The 13496-nt window shown below is 43.1% G+C and overlaps 2 protein-coding genes across 4 annotated transcripts in view; both read right to left on the bottom strand.

Moving 5' to 3' along the window:
* The window catches only part of LOC122395593 (dedicator of cytokinesis protein 3), a 36740-nt gene extending 27961 nt beyond the window's left edge, over nucleotides 1–8779 (bottom strand). For both annotated transcript variants that reach the window (XM_043393286.1, XM_043393285.1), the window contains exons 1-4: nucleotides 8573–8779; nucleotides 1769–1852; nucleotides 1491–1684; nucleotides 678–826 (exon numbers count right to left, since the gene is read on the bottom strand). In XM_043393286.1, coding sequence (XP_043249221.1) covers nucleotides 678–826; nucleotides 1491–1684; nucleotides 1769–1852; nucleotides 8573–8609 — 464 coding nt within the window. In that variant the 5' untranslated portion in view covers nucleotides 8610–8779. The remainder of the gene's footprint in view (nucleotides 1–677; nucleotides 827–1490; nucleotides 1685–1768; nucleotides 1853–8572) is intronic.
* A 382-nt stretch (nucleotides 8780–9161) lies between these two features.
* On the bottom strand, nucleotides 9162–11706 carry LOC122395990 (dihydrolipoyl dehydrogenase, mitochondrial). 2 transcript variants are annotated; one of them, XM_043394026.1, is made up of 7 exons: nucleotides 11517–11706; nucleotides 10878–11163; nucleotides 10436–10802; nucleotides 10024–10368; nucleotides 9866–9957; nucleotides 9461–9786; nucleotides 9162–9389 (listed from the first exon to the last, which is right to left on the bottom strand). In XM_043394026.1, exons 1-7 carry the CDS (start codon nucleotides 11559–11561, stop codon nucleotides 9324–9326), a joined length of 1527 nt encoding a protein of 508 aa, XP_043249961.1. In that variant the 5' UTR covers nucleotides 11562–11706; the 3' UTR covers nucleotides 9162–9323. The 2 variants fall into 2 exon arrangements, with proteins under 2 accessions (XP_043249961.1, XP_043249960.1); XM_043394025.1 differs by having other exon boundaries at nucleotides 10878–11166.
* Nucleotides 11707–13496: the final 1790 nt, after the last annotated feature.

Raw genomic sequence — 13496 nt, forward strand, 5'->3', positions numbered from 1 at the left:
GGTACATCTATTCATCAAAATTGTTTGTAATTGACCCCCGGAATCGAAAATAATTTTTCCAAAACGATTTGAAATTTTTTATCCGTCGTAAAATTTCGCACTTTCTCGAATTTTTTTCTCGAAAATGCGCAAGATTTCGGGGGTACGTCTATTCATCAAAATTGATTGTAATTGACCCCCGGACCGAAAATAATTTTTCTAGAACGATTCGAAATTTTTTTTTTCGTCGTAAAATTTCACACCTCGAATTTTTTTTTCAAAACTGCGTAGGATTTCGAGGGTATGTTTACTGACCAAAAATGATTATAATTGATCCCCGCAACCGAAAATAATTTTTCCAGAACGATTTGAAATTTTTGAATTTAATTGTTAATAACTTTTTAACGAAGCCTCGATCAACAAATTGGTGTTCTTGATTTTCGTCTTATTTTGGCCTCTGGAATCCCTCATTAAAATTTTTCTCAGGGTTCTATTCCCTCTAAAACAGCGGCCATTTACAGCTGAATTCTAACGTGGAATGAAAATTAATTAGATTGGCTAGTATAAATATTAGTATTAATGTTAGTTGCGTATCGGTTGTTGCGTTCCGTTTAATGAGACTGACTCGATAGCATTTCGGTTTTTATTCGAACAGTATCGGCTGTTGTCATCGTTATCGTTCTCAATTCGAAACTTACCGGTTTCCCCAGTCCACCTTGTTGATGATTCGTAGCTTGAGTTCTCGCGTCTGATCGGTGGTGAGGGTGCCAGCCAAAAGTTGTCGCCGCCATTCCAACAGTTCTCTCATCACCTTGCGCAGCGCGGTGAATTTGTAATTCTCTCTCTCCTGGACACGACGAGCAATCGGAAACGTTTCGAATTAGTTGGTAACTAGGCGCAAGGCCGCGGGGGTAAAATCGTGTTACGACCGGATGCTGGATCTGATTGTCCACGGAAAGATAAGTCTAGAAAGTTTTTCGCCGCACGGGGGCGTCTCAGTCGAGGACCGTCCGTCGGACGTCGCTGTTGCCGACGACTCGTGCGGTTCGTTCTTGAGAATAAAAATATACATATAAAACGCAACAGGAAGCAGAAAGCAAAGTCGAATCGCGAGAAGGGACGCTCCGCAGCCGGTGGTACCACGATCATTCGTCCTGCACCTAATTCTCTCACCGTCGACGAGAAATCCTCTCGCGACTATGAATTAATTGTTCACGGCGATGCTTCCCAAACGATCTTTTCCATCGCGTAATTGCACGCAGTGGAGCGCGCCGAGACTCACGGGGATGATTAAAAATTCACTCTCGAAACGAGTCTCGACGCTCCGTTTCCCTTTCTATTTCTTTCTTTCTTTTTTTTTTTTTTTTTCTTTTCTCTCTCTCCCGGGAACTGCGTTTTTTTCATAACGAGAAAGTGTGTCGCGAAACGACGAACCATTTATCCGCCGTCGCCGGGCGGAAAGGCCCGAGCCAGACGACAACAGGCATTGTGTATCGGGGGAGCACACTCACCGCGTAGAGCCTCTTCCAAATACCACCCCATTCCCGGAGAACGAGGGTGACTTCTCGGACCACCGGATCCTCCAACGGTATCACCGACTCGAACAGACCTTCGTTCTCGATCTTGCAGGGTTTCAGGTGGACGTAAGAGCTCGGGAAGATCCCTTTTACCGCGCGGTTCTTGGTCGAAAAGCCCCTGTACCATCCTGCAACGAACATCGAGATCGATTCAGCTCCCTGGGACTCGGTGGACCGTGTCCGGGACCGTCGATGCTCGGCCGTTCCTTTACCTGCGCATTCCTCCAAAATCTGCACGGTCTCGCCGATCTCCAACGGGAGGCCATATCGGGTGTCGCCGCGCCAATTGTAAACGGCTGTGAAAACAAGACAAAATACCGCTATTTTAGATCCACGGATGCATCCTACCTAAACCGGGGGCGAGAACCGATCTAGTCAAGACCAGGCCTCCCCGTGAAATATTAAATATTATGACTTGGGTCGCGGATGGCCCAGCGAAAAGGAAGCAAACGTCCATTGCGAATATTAAATACAGGGTGTTAATGGGGTATTCTAGAGGCCAAAATAACACGAAAATCAAGAATAGCAATTTCTTGATGGAGGCTTCGTTAAAATGCTATTAACAATTAAATTCGAAAATTTCAAATCGTTCTGGAAAAATTATTTTTAGTCGCAGGGGTCAATTAGAATCATTTTTGGTGGATAGACATACCCTCGAATACATACGCAGTTTCGAGAAAAAAATTCGAGAAGTTCTGAAATTTTTCGACCAAATTAAAAAGTTTCAAATCATTCTGGAAAAATTATTTTTAGTTCCGGGGGTCAATTGTAATCATTTTTGGTCATTACACATACCCTCGAAATCCTGCGCAGTTTCAAGAAAAAAATTCGTGAAGATGTGAAATTTTTCGACGAAAAAAAATAATTTCCAATCGTTCTAAAAAAATTATTTTCGGCTCCGGGGGTCAATTATAATCATTTTTGGTCATTACACATACCCTCGAAATCCTACCCACTTTCGAGAAAAAAATTCGAGAAGGTACGACATTTTTCGATAAAATTAAAAAATTCCAAATCGTTTTGGAAAAATTATTTTCGTTTGCGGGGATCAATTACAATCATTTTTGGTGATTAGACATACCCCCGAAATCCTACCCACTTTCTAGAAAAAAATTCAGAACGAATGGAACTTTAAACATTAATAACTTCTTAACGAAGCCTCCATCAACAAATTGGTATTATTGATTTTCGTCTTAGAATATCCCATTAAAATTTTTCCCAGGGGTGGCCGAACACCCTGTATAATAAGTATCTCGTAAACGGTCGAAGACAGAAAAGAGGATCGGGTGCGTGTCCTTTCGTGGAAGTGTCAGGTCTCGATAAACGAACTCGGGGGCGCCGGATACGCGTGACGATGCACGCGCGACGAGCCAGCTTCCGGTCCTCCGGCGGAGAAACGCACGCGATACGCATCCGAATGAGCGTGGAACGCGCGAGCGCGCCTCAAACCGACGCGATCAGCCACGGAATGTATGTTACACGCGTTTATTCGCCCACTGTCCTTCCACCAGAGACAACTCGCGCAGATACTGCGAGGCGAGTCGTTAATTTAGAGATACGTGCGTTCATTCCCTCGAACGAATTCGTTCGTCGTTCTTACGAGGATCGTACGATAAGGGAGCAAATTGTCGCTTTAATGTGATTTGATCGATGCGTATCGCAATTTACAGATGCAGTAGAACGTCGATTATCGGGACACGAGTGTGACATGAATGTTATCGCTGGTAGCCGGTTACGATAAGACGAGGCTTTGAATTTCGGCCTGATAATAATGTGCTATCCGATTAGGCACTCGAGGCGTTTGACTTTTAATCAACGAGCTTCTTGAAGAAAAAACAGTGCAAGACTAGATCTGATTGCATTCTACGTCACAAGTGAAACAGAGAAACACCTATAAGCCTGCACATTCTATCGTTGGTGTTGCAAAGCGCGAAGAAAAATCGATAACCCCCACAAATGCGAGCTCTCCTTGTAAGTAAATACAGAGGGCCTTGGATGCCAGACGTTCGAGACCGAGACTGACCAAAGGGAGGTCGATCTTCTAGGAAATCCTGTGCTGTCTCTTTTTACAGAAAGAATTCGAATAAAACAGCGACGCGTAACACGACGCGTCGAAGCTCACGGTCGATTTAAAAACATAAACATACTTGTCCTCTGGGACGAGCGGCCAGCCAGTTCCAAGAACCGACGGGGACAGCAGTCGGTCAATTATCCAAGGCGAGTCGTCGCGAGACGGAAAAAAAAGAGTCTCGTTGCGAATAAACGACGAACCGATAGAGGTTAGGAACAAAGAAGTATTCGTCTGCTCTATATTCCCCGCGAGAAACCGTCGAGCAAATTTATTTACGCGATCGTAAAAAACGGAACGAAGAAAACGGGAATTTTCTCGGTATCGACGGAGCCGAACAAAGCCAGACGTCGAAACCTTCGCGCCCGAAAGCCCATAGAGTTTTCCCCTCGCAAGTTTTCCCGGGGAATTAAATCGATAACCCCCTTTTCTCCCGTGTAAAACATTCGCAATGGGGGAGCGGATATTCTATCGGTGCGACTGACACAGGGAAATTACGGTTCTCTCCCTGTATCTCGTCTACCCGTAGCAGCTTTCTCCGTTCGATAATTCCGGTGACAAAACTCGATTACGAGATTTTTCTTCGACTCTCAATCGATACGATATACCGTGAAAATTTATTCGACGTTATTATTCGTCGACTCCTGGCTGTAGAAATTTCGTCTCTCAGATTCGGCGGGGGAGTATCGAGCGAGTTAGGTTAGGTTGCTCGTAGATTCGGTCGGACGTGGCAAACGAACCGTGATCTCTGGCACAGTTTCCAGAGCAATAAAACGAGACGAAATTGACGACGAAGAAGTGAAACACGGACTCCTGACCGACGCAATACATTTTAGGTTAAATAAAACCAACGAATTAAACTGGTATTTGATCAAGATTAATTTCTTCGACATGGAAAAAAAAGGACAGCGGGAAGAAGGCGTGGAAGACGTGTTCGTCGAAAGGAAAGGGAAAACTGGGAGCATTGCGGAAAGGGAACGCGTGCGTGCATAAACGAAGGAACGAAACGAGATCGGGAACAGATACGCGGTAAATGACCGTGGCTAATCGACTGTTTTCGGCGTACAATGTCGTGACACGATCGCGATATGCTAACGCGCGTTCTACCCTTTATTTAAAATACAATTATATAATCGATCACACTTGCTCGAGGAATCATGGGGTCACGCGATAATGTCCTGTAGTTCTAATCATTGTTTTATCAGTTCCTAATTATTATTATTATTATTGTTGTTGGTATTTTTCTTATAAATTCCATTTTCAACGAAAGTACAATGACGAACGATTTTCGATTCGAATCGGTCCATAGAAGAATGCACACACGGTGGTTTCGACCGCGTGAAAATGCCTTACGAGCAGCGGGGGGGGTTTAACGACAGAAGGGCGATAATGCCTTTGGGGTGCTGGGCACAAAAACGGGGATGGGACCCCGAAGGAACCGTAAACAATGACATCTGAAATCATCCCGCCGCCTGTTACCGATCGAACTTCACCCTCTTCGTAAAAGTTCTCGCCCAAGCGCGTTTAGAAGGGTCGAAAGATTCTGCTTCTCGACTTTTACCCAAAAAAGACCGTTAAATCTTTTCTCCTCTTGCATTTTCCATCTTACAACCAACTAGCCGGTTGTAAACGTAAACGTAACCTAATTCAGACCTTCGTAACGAAAATTTATATTTTTAAAAAGGTAGATAACTGCAAGCTGAAAGTGATCGTAACGATCGGATTACGAGCACGAGCATTTTATAATGGGTAGAAGCAAAGAAACGATTGGTAGAACGACCGCTGTAAAAGTCGACAAAAAAATCGATAGGCGGGCGTCTTGCTTGCAGGAGCTTCTCGAGCCACGTACCATATTCCAATTCCAGAGGCACCGTGATCGTGCTAGAGAAAATCCGAGATACGGTCTGTGCCTTTCGAGATTCTCCACGGCGATAATTTCGATGCTGGGTCGGGTGTACGATCTCGTTCGGGCCAATCGTGTCGCGTTCAAGTCAAATTTTTACGAAAACGAACCAAGATGAATATATCGATTGTTTCCAAGATATTTTTATTCGTTTTATCCTACAAGGTTATGAAGATCATCTCAGGAACGGACAGGAACGGACTGGAATTGGCGGGAACGTACTGCAATCGGCGGGAACAAACAGGAACGTACAGGAATCAACGAAATAACGCGGCAAGTTTGTCCCCGATTTACATAAATCGTAAATTAATAGAAAATGTGTCGGGAGTTTTGTCCTCGTGTACTTTTCTGAAATCGAACCGAAATGTAAGGTTATGGAAAACTCGCGCGTCCTTGCAGATAATTTACAAGTTTGCCGTGCAGCGCGATTATCGTAACACGTGATACGCGTTCGCAATAAACGATCAGATTTCCTTCGACTCGTAGAAGCATTGTGTGAATCGTCAAACGATCGCTCGCGCGATAACGCGTCCATCTTTGGACACAGGCCACCAACGAAACAGAAAAGCAGCAATATTTTGAACCTTCGAAGATAATTATTTTCGCTGCTCGAGTAATTGTTATTCTATTCACGGTGCACAGACGCTGCTTGCGTCAGATTAAATTAATCGAACAGTCGTTATGTTACACAGACTTCGAACGAAAGGACGACCTTTACGATCGACAGGTTATTATTTAACGCTGTCTCTAACAGTTTTATGAATGTCTATTTCGACCAGAAGGTGTCTTTTAACAGAACATAACCTGCAAATTTTATCGACTTAAATCCTTCGATGGTAAAAATATTTCTGTCGGTGTTTGGAGACTCTTTATACTGAAATTCACGAGACGTAATTCGGCACAGTTCGTGAATATTTTAAAAGACGGCGAGACATCGACCCATTCTTAGAGATTCCTTTGTAAAGGAAGGCTAGAGGAAAGTCTGGCCTAATCTTTTCCCTGCGTTCCGCTGCAAATAAGAAATCGAACGGAAGTCTGTAGAATCTTTCTTTGTCGTTGAGACGAGTAGAATGCACGGTCCTATCTTTCACTGTTCCAATAATATTACTTCCAGCATAGAACCAGTCTTGAAATTGAAAGAAAATCGTCTCAAAAACTTGGAACCATTTCAAAGTCGAGGTTCGAACAGCTCTATCGCTGGGTGCTCGGAAAAACTGAACGCGATACGAGAATGGGAAAATGAGCGTGGGCGCGGTGACGAAACATCCGGCTGAGCGTCGAATCCGCGAATTCGAAATCGGAATCTGCAATTGCAGCGCGGCGAGCGCCGCGACGAGCTAGAATGATTCACCAGTTTGTAATCGGTGAGACAAACAATGCGCGAGAACAGAGCCGTGCAGATAACGCCGTGGACAGATAGATTGAAAGATTATGGCTTAATCGCAATGGCCGACGCTGCTCGCACCGAAATTGCTTTATTGACACACTATATCCGCCTCGGTGACCACTGTCGATGTACTTTTGCTCGGCTAGAAAGTTCCCTCCGTTTCGGACAGGATCGCACGAACGCTATAAATCGTTAGCATCGAGAAATGGGCCTTCCTAACATCTTTTAAGAATTTGTGTCATTAAACCACGCTTTTACTTGACTTTTTTCTTATTTATATTTAAAAAATGCAACATCTTTTTTTATGGACGACTATGGTTAGATATCCCGTGTTAGTTGACATAGCCTGTTTCCTAACACATCACCGCTATCCGCCTAATCAGAATCTATAAATATAATGTCTGGATTTACAGTAGCTGAATATTTCAATCTGCATAATCTAAGATACTGCATCTTTATACTTGCATGCTATTTATGAAACGTTACCGACCCTCGATTCATTTCGTTCTAACCTAGAATAACCTAAATGTCAGCGAAATTTATCCAACTATTTTCCCCCGGAAAAATTTCGCGATGATTCCGCAGGAATCGTAACGCACAAGTTCGGAATGCAACGACGTAGCTTTAATCGCGAGATGCGTGAAACTCGTGCTCGAAGGTTGTTCAAAAACGCGGCCTCGAAGGCTGATCGCTTTTGTGACACGTTTTTTTACGTCGTTGACTTGGAATCCGATCAGTCGTTCGACGTGCTCAATCGATGTCGAACGGTGTAAACTTTTCTGACTCGTTACGTATAGTGTATCTTCGGGAATTTTTAATTTATTTATATACATTTCTATTCTCATTTTCAATTAAAAATTTCTGCACAATAGAAGCGTAAAAGAAGAGTAAAAGCAGAGAACTTAAAACGGATATAATTCGGGGATGCTCTGGACCGAGATACGGTTCGCCATTAAAGAGGGATCAGCTGACCGAGTCGAAGGAACCGGTCGAATAACGCGTAATCGTATTAACGAGGGAATCGATAAGCCCAAGAAAAGGGGGTCTTCGATCTTGGAATTTCGGTCGTGAACCGCGCGTGGAGTTTGTAAGGGGTATGGGTATCGAGGGATACTCGCGGGGGTGTTCGATGGGCCAAGTTTCGAAGAAGATCGTGGAACGTGCACGCGTGCACCAATATTGACAACATCGGCAGACGCGAGACCAGAAGCCTAATGGCACGCCGGTCCAGCGTTGCTTCTCTTTTTATGGGACTCGTGGTTACTGTACTTGTGCACACGATCGATGCATGAATGGGTGAGTCGAGTCACACGCGCGCACGCATACGGTTACGGTTACGCGTAGAGACACGACACGACGTCTCTGGTGGCAGCATCGCGGGCCGGAGCGTATTAAGGCGGCGTGCAGCCGAAAGATCTCAAGACGGTCGTTAAAATCATTGACACAAGGATTTCCGGTGCACGACGGGCATCGTGCGTGCCCCGTTCGGGCGCCGCGGTCTCGTTCGTGTCACGACGGATCCTCGAACGTTCGTTGAAGATCGAGTCGCGCTGACAGAACGGGACGGAGTTTGACAGATCCGCCGGGGGTCCTTACCGCGCGCGTTAATAACGAGAGAAGAAACGTAACGAGGGAACGGAACGCCTACGAGAACTCACCGACGCCGTATTTGGTCGTTTTCGTGGTCGTCCACATCTCGAGCGGCTCGACGACGGCGCTACATGCCTTGCCAAACGATCACGAACCACTCTCTCGGTATCACGAAAAATTCGAAAACACAAACATTGGGTGTGTATTGCCGCACAAGTGCCACCCTTACGGCTCTCTTTCTCTGCGCGGCGAGCAACGTTGCCGTTGGCTGCGACGAGCCGCGGTCGACTGCCGGCAACCCTGCCGTCGCTGCGCAAGTCACGTGCTCGCCAGGACCGTACTCATCCAGCGCACTGATTCAGAATCGTAGAAAATTTGTCCCTTTGGAACCTTACAATTTTCTACCGTTTCACACACCATTCGATTATCGTTTACATATGGAGAACTAAATTTCAAATCTCGTAACGATTTCACCCGGTCTTTATGAAATCGAGCATAGAAACATCGACAGCGTGATATTGAACGCGTTGCAAGGTTGTACAGTTCACAGAACGTACGGTTATCGAATACGCTTGTGGTCGAACATTAATTTATTTAAAATAAATACATTAATCACAAAACAAAGGTAAACCTAATATAAAAGGATCGATACATTCGTAAATTGCCTTAGACTTTTATTTACAACTTTTCTTATGTTATTAAGCGATGTTGAAACTTTGCGCTAAATGTGTAACGCAACGTGACATGGGGACGTAGACTAGATCGAAGCTACGATGAGTCAAAGTTCATAAATCTCTCTTGAATTTTGCGGTGAAGTATTTAGAAGTTGATGGGCTTTCCAAAGTACGCAGCCAAGTTAGCTTCCTTCAAAGCCTCGGCGCACGTCTTAAAATAATAACAATATTATATATCGCTTATAATCTACGATCTAGATCGAATTTCGTTCGAGTACCTACCGGATGCGCGTGACATGTTCTCGCAACGTCTTCTGCGCTTGCTCCGTACTCCATGGCCAGAACAGCCTCGTTAATAAGTTCACCAGCGACCGCGCCGATCATATGAACGCCTAATATTTTATCCGTTTTGCTATCCGCTAGTACTTTTACAAAGCCCTCCGTGTCTAAATTCGTCTTTGCTCTAGAATTCGCCAAATAGGGGAATTTGCCAACTTTGTAGTCGACACCCTCCTTCTTCAAGTCCTCTTCCGTTTTGCCTACCCAGCCAACCTCGGGATGCGTGTATATTACACTGGGTACGCAATTGTAATCGATATGAACGGCGCCTGAACGAGAATAATATATTAACACAATAGATATTGCGTTCCGCGTTAGAAGCATAACATTATCAGATATATCGAATACCTCCAGTGATGCCCTCAACCGTAATCACACCCTCTTCCTCTGCCTTGTGTGCCAACATTGGTCCATGAATGCAATCCCCAATCGCGAATATCCTGCATGAAAATAATTTAATATTTGGTATTGAAAAAATCACTAGAAAATTTGTAACATTTACTTACGAAGGTACTACTGTTTGGAATCTGTTATTTACGGGAATCCTGCCCTTCTCGTCCCTCTCAATTCCCATATCTTCTAGTCCTAAATTATTCGTGTACGGCCGCCTACCGACGGATAGTAAAAGAACATCGCACGCCAGACTCTCTTTTTTACTAGGATCTTTTGCACTCTCGACCGAAACTACAATTTCGCCGCCCGTTCGCGAGGCGCCAGTGACTTTCGTTCCCATTTTAAAACCCACACCCTGTTTGCTTAGAATTTTTTGTAACGTTTGACTAACTTCACCGTCGATACTTGCTCCGCCGATGTACGGCGCGTATTCAACGGCCGTTACATCCGCGCCCAACCTGAAACCAGAATTAAATAAAAATGAACAATGTTATAGGGATAATTAAATATTAATAGAACGATTACCTTTGCCAGACAGAGCCTAATTCCATCCCGATGACCCCAGCACCGATTACTAGGAGTCTCTTAGGTACCTGTGTCAGGGATAAAGCACCGGTAGAAGAGACAACTTGTTTCTCATCGATTTCTATACCAGGGAACGGTGTCACTTCACTGCCAGTTGCAATTAAAATGTTTTTACTATTAATTGTGCTTAACACTGACCCATCTGGACCAAGTACGGTCACTTGATTAGGACCGGTAATTTTTCCATGGCCTTTAGCCCATTCGACTTTGTTCTTCTTAAAGAGACCGGCGATACCACTCGTTAAAGCTTTCACTACGTTACGCTTTTGTTCCATTAGCTTGTCAAGATTAAGTTTAACATTTTCGACTGAAATAAGAAAATATAGATATATGATCTTTCCTTTGGAATAGTTAAGTGTCGTAACAGAGATAGATAATGTACCTATGATACCACGATTTTTTAAGTCTCCACCATGCGCCATGTGATAGTAATGTGAATTATTTAACAGAGATTTCGACGGAATGCATCCAACATTGAGACAGGTGCCACCCAATGTTTCATTCTTTTCCACACAGACGGTTTTCATTCCTAATTGCGCAGCCTTAATTGCTGCTACATAGCCACCAGGTCCTGCACCTATTACCACAATGTCTGCTTCCACTGTGCTGGAGTAGTTGCGTTGCTGTGCAGCTGTCAAGCCAGGTACAACACGCTTGACGCATATTGGCTGCTAAAAAGAGGAATAAAAGAAATTTATACCCGGAAACGAAATCTCATCTCGCATCATCTATATACCTAAGAAAAAAAATGAAGGTGACATAACCAACGAATTAAAAAACTATGCTTTCACGCGTAACGATGAATTTAAGAATGTACAGTGATCGTTTAAAAACCTTGACGAATATTTAAACGAAACGAGGGAACGATGATAAAAGCTAGCAATCGAGCGACACAAGAAATGTGAGGCAAAATCGTTTGTCCTTCAAAATGTTACGAAATAGATTAAAATGAATGGTATAATACGTGACCGTGATACACCCGCGGGCATCTATTACTAGATATTTTTTCTGAAAAACTTACTCTGACAGAGGCAGTCACTATATTCCAAAAATTAGCTTGCATCATACTGTCTTGTAGAATACTTTACTTTGTGATATAAAGGGGGTCAAAAAGATAAAGGCCTAACGGCAGTATTAATGCAAGCGCTACCGGTTATTTCAATATCGTCTAACTCGTCCGAGCTTGAAAATTCGATGTATCGTTGGCTACGTAATTCAAATGCTCTGCTGTTCGATGGCGCTAGTTCACTGTTATGCAACACGAAATCACAGACAAGATGCATATGTGATGGACTAGCGTCACGACTCGATGCAACGTCTGCATAAATATTTGACAGTCATGTTGAGATATTAACTGTCGAAGTACATGTACAAGTTGCAAAAAGAAACTTTGTCGTACTACGGTAACTATGTTGGAGTAATGACGATGCATCATCGATCAACTTGAACATCCAATCGTACCGTACCAATCGGAAGTTGAGATTTATCTAGTGGCACTATGAACTTTTCCTTTTCGTTTAAAGACTCTATCCATGAACAAACAATATCAGTACATTTCTAATAGTCAAAATTAAAAACGAAAAATACAAGAGACGTGCCTTTAATAAAACATGTATCACTATTTTGGCATCGTTTGTCTAGTACCAAAAAATAGTCACATTTCGACGGAAGCTGTGACCACAGACGAAGTATACGAATAGATCCTACATCCAATGTATTTTTTCGGCCCATTTTTCACTCGCAACATTACCAACAGATTACAGAAACGAACGCAAGAGAAAGTGAGACAGAAAATTAAAGTACACACATTAGATTTTCGGTAAGGAATTTTTTTCTCGAAAATGGGTAGGAATTTGGGGGTATGTCTATCCACCAAAAATCATTGTAATTGAACCCTGCAAACGAAAATAATTTTTTCAGAACGATTCGAAATTTTTTTTTTCGTCGAAAAATTTCACACCTTCTCGAATTTTTTTCTGGAAAATGGGTAGGAATTCGGGGGTATGTCTATCCACCAAAAATCATTGTAATTGAACCCTGCAAACGAAAATAATTTTTTCAGAACGATTTGAAATTTTTTTTTTCGTCGAAAAATTTCACACCTTCTCGAATTTTTTTCTAGAAAATGAGTAGGAATTCGGGGGTATGTGTAATGACCAAAAATGATTGTAATTGACCCCCGCAAACGAAAATAATTTTTCCAGAATGATTTGAAACTTTTTAATTTGGTCGAAAAATTTCGCACCTTCTCGATTTTTTTTCTCGAAACTGCGTAGGATTTCGAGGGTATGCTTATTGACCAAAAGTGATTGTAATTGACCCCCGCAACCGAAAATAATTTTTCTAGAACGATTTTAATTTTTTTTTTTCGTCGAAAAATTTCACACATTCTCGAATTTTTTTCTAGAAACTGCGTAGGATTTCGAGGGTACGTGTAATGACCAAAAATGATTATAATTGCCCCCCGGAACCGAAAATAATTTTTCCAGAATGATTTGAAACTTCTTAATTTGGTCGAAAAATTTCGCATTTTCTCGAATTTTTTTCTCGAAACTGCGTAGGAATTCGGGGGTATGTCTATTCACCAAAAATGACTGTAATTGATCCCTGCAACCGAAAATAATTTTTTTAGAACGATTTGAAATTTGTTAATTTCATCCAAAAATTTGTCCACTTGTTCACCGTGAATATTTTAACTATAGTCGATAGAAGGAATTTCTGTTGCGGGGTTCGATTTTAGTGAACGTAGCAAGTTCAATGGGGTTTCGTTACCAACGGTTCGGAACCATTTTCTCCCCCCTTTCAATCGAAAGGATATGGCAAATGAAAAGAGCGAGAGGGACGTACACGTTGAAGCGAGTCGGAGAATGGTAAGAGTGACAGAGAGCAGGGGTGCGCTAACGGCTGTGGGAAAAGGGCAACAGATGTCCTTCCGTATGACGCATGACTCGTTTGGCCCTTGGCGAGATAGTACCGTTCGCGTCTTTCTAGATCGCGGAAG

This window comes from Colletes gigas, unplaced genomic scaffold, assembly GCF_013123115.1.
Source record: "Colletes gigas isolate AHSC1104 unplaced genomic scaffold, ASM1312311v1 Colletes_gigas_Sc00006, whole genome shotgun sequence".
Lineage (NCBI taxonomy): Eukaryota > Metazoa > Arthropoda > Insecta > Hymenoptera > Colletidae > Colletes > Colletes gigas.

What these genes read in the sequence shown, in the direction of transcription:
- LOC122395990 (XM_043394025.1), bottom strand. Translation starts at nt 11,561, where the DNA reads ATGATGCAAGCTAATTTTTGGAATATAGTGACTGCCTCTGTCAGA. An exon ending in TAGTGACTGCCTCTGTCAGA is followed by an intron (nt 11,167 to 11,516) that starts GTAAGTTTTTCA and finishes TCCTCTTTTTAG; the next exon opens with CAGCCAATATGCGTCAAGCG. An exon ending in TTAGGCTCTGTCTGGCAAAG is followed by an intron (nt 10,369 to 10,435) that starts GTAATCGTTCTA and finishes TTCTGGTTTCAG; the next exon opens with GTTGGGCGCGGATGTAACGG.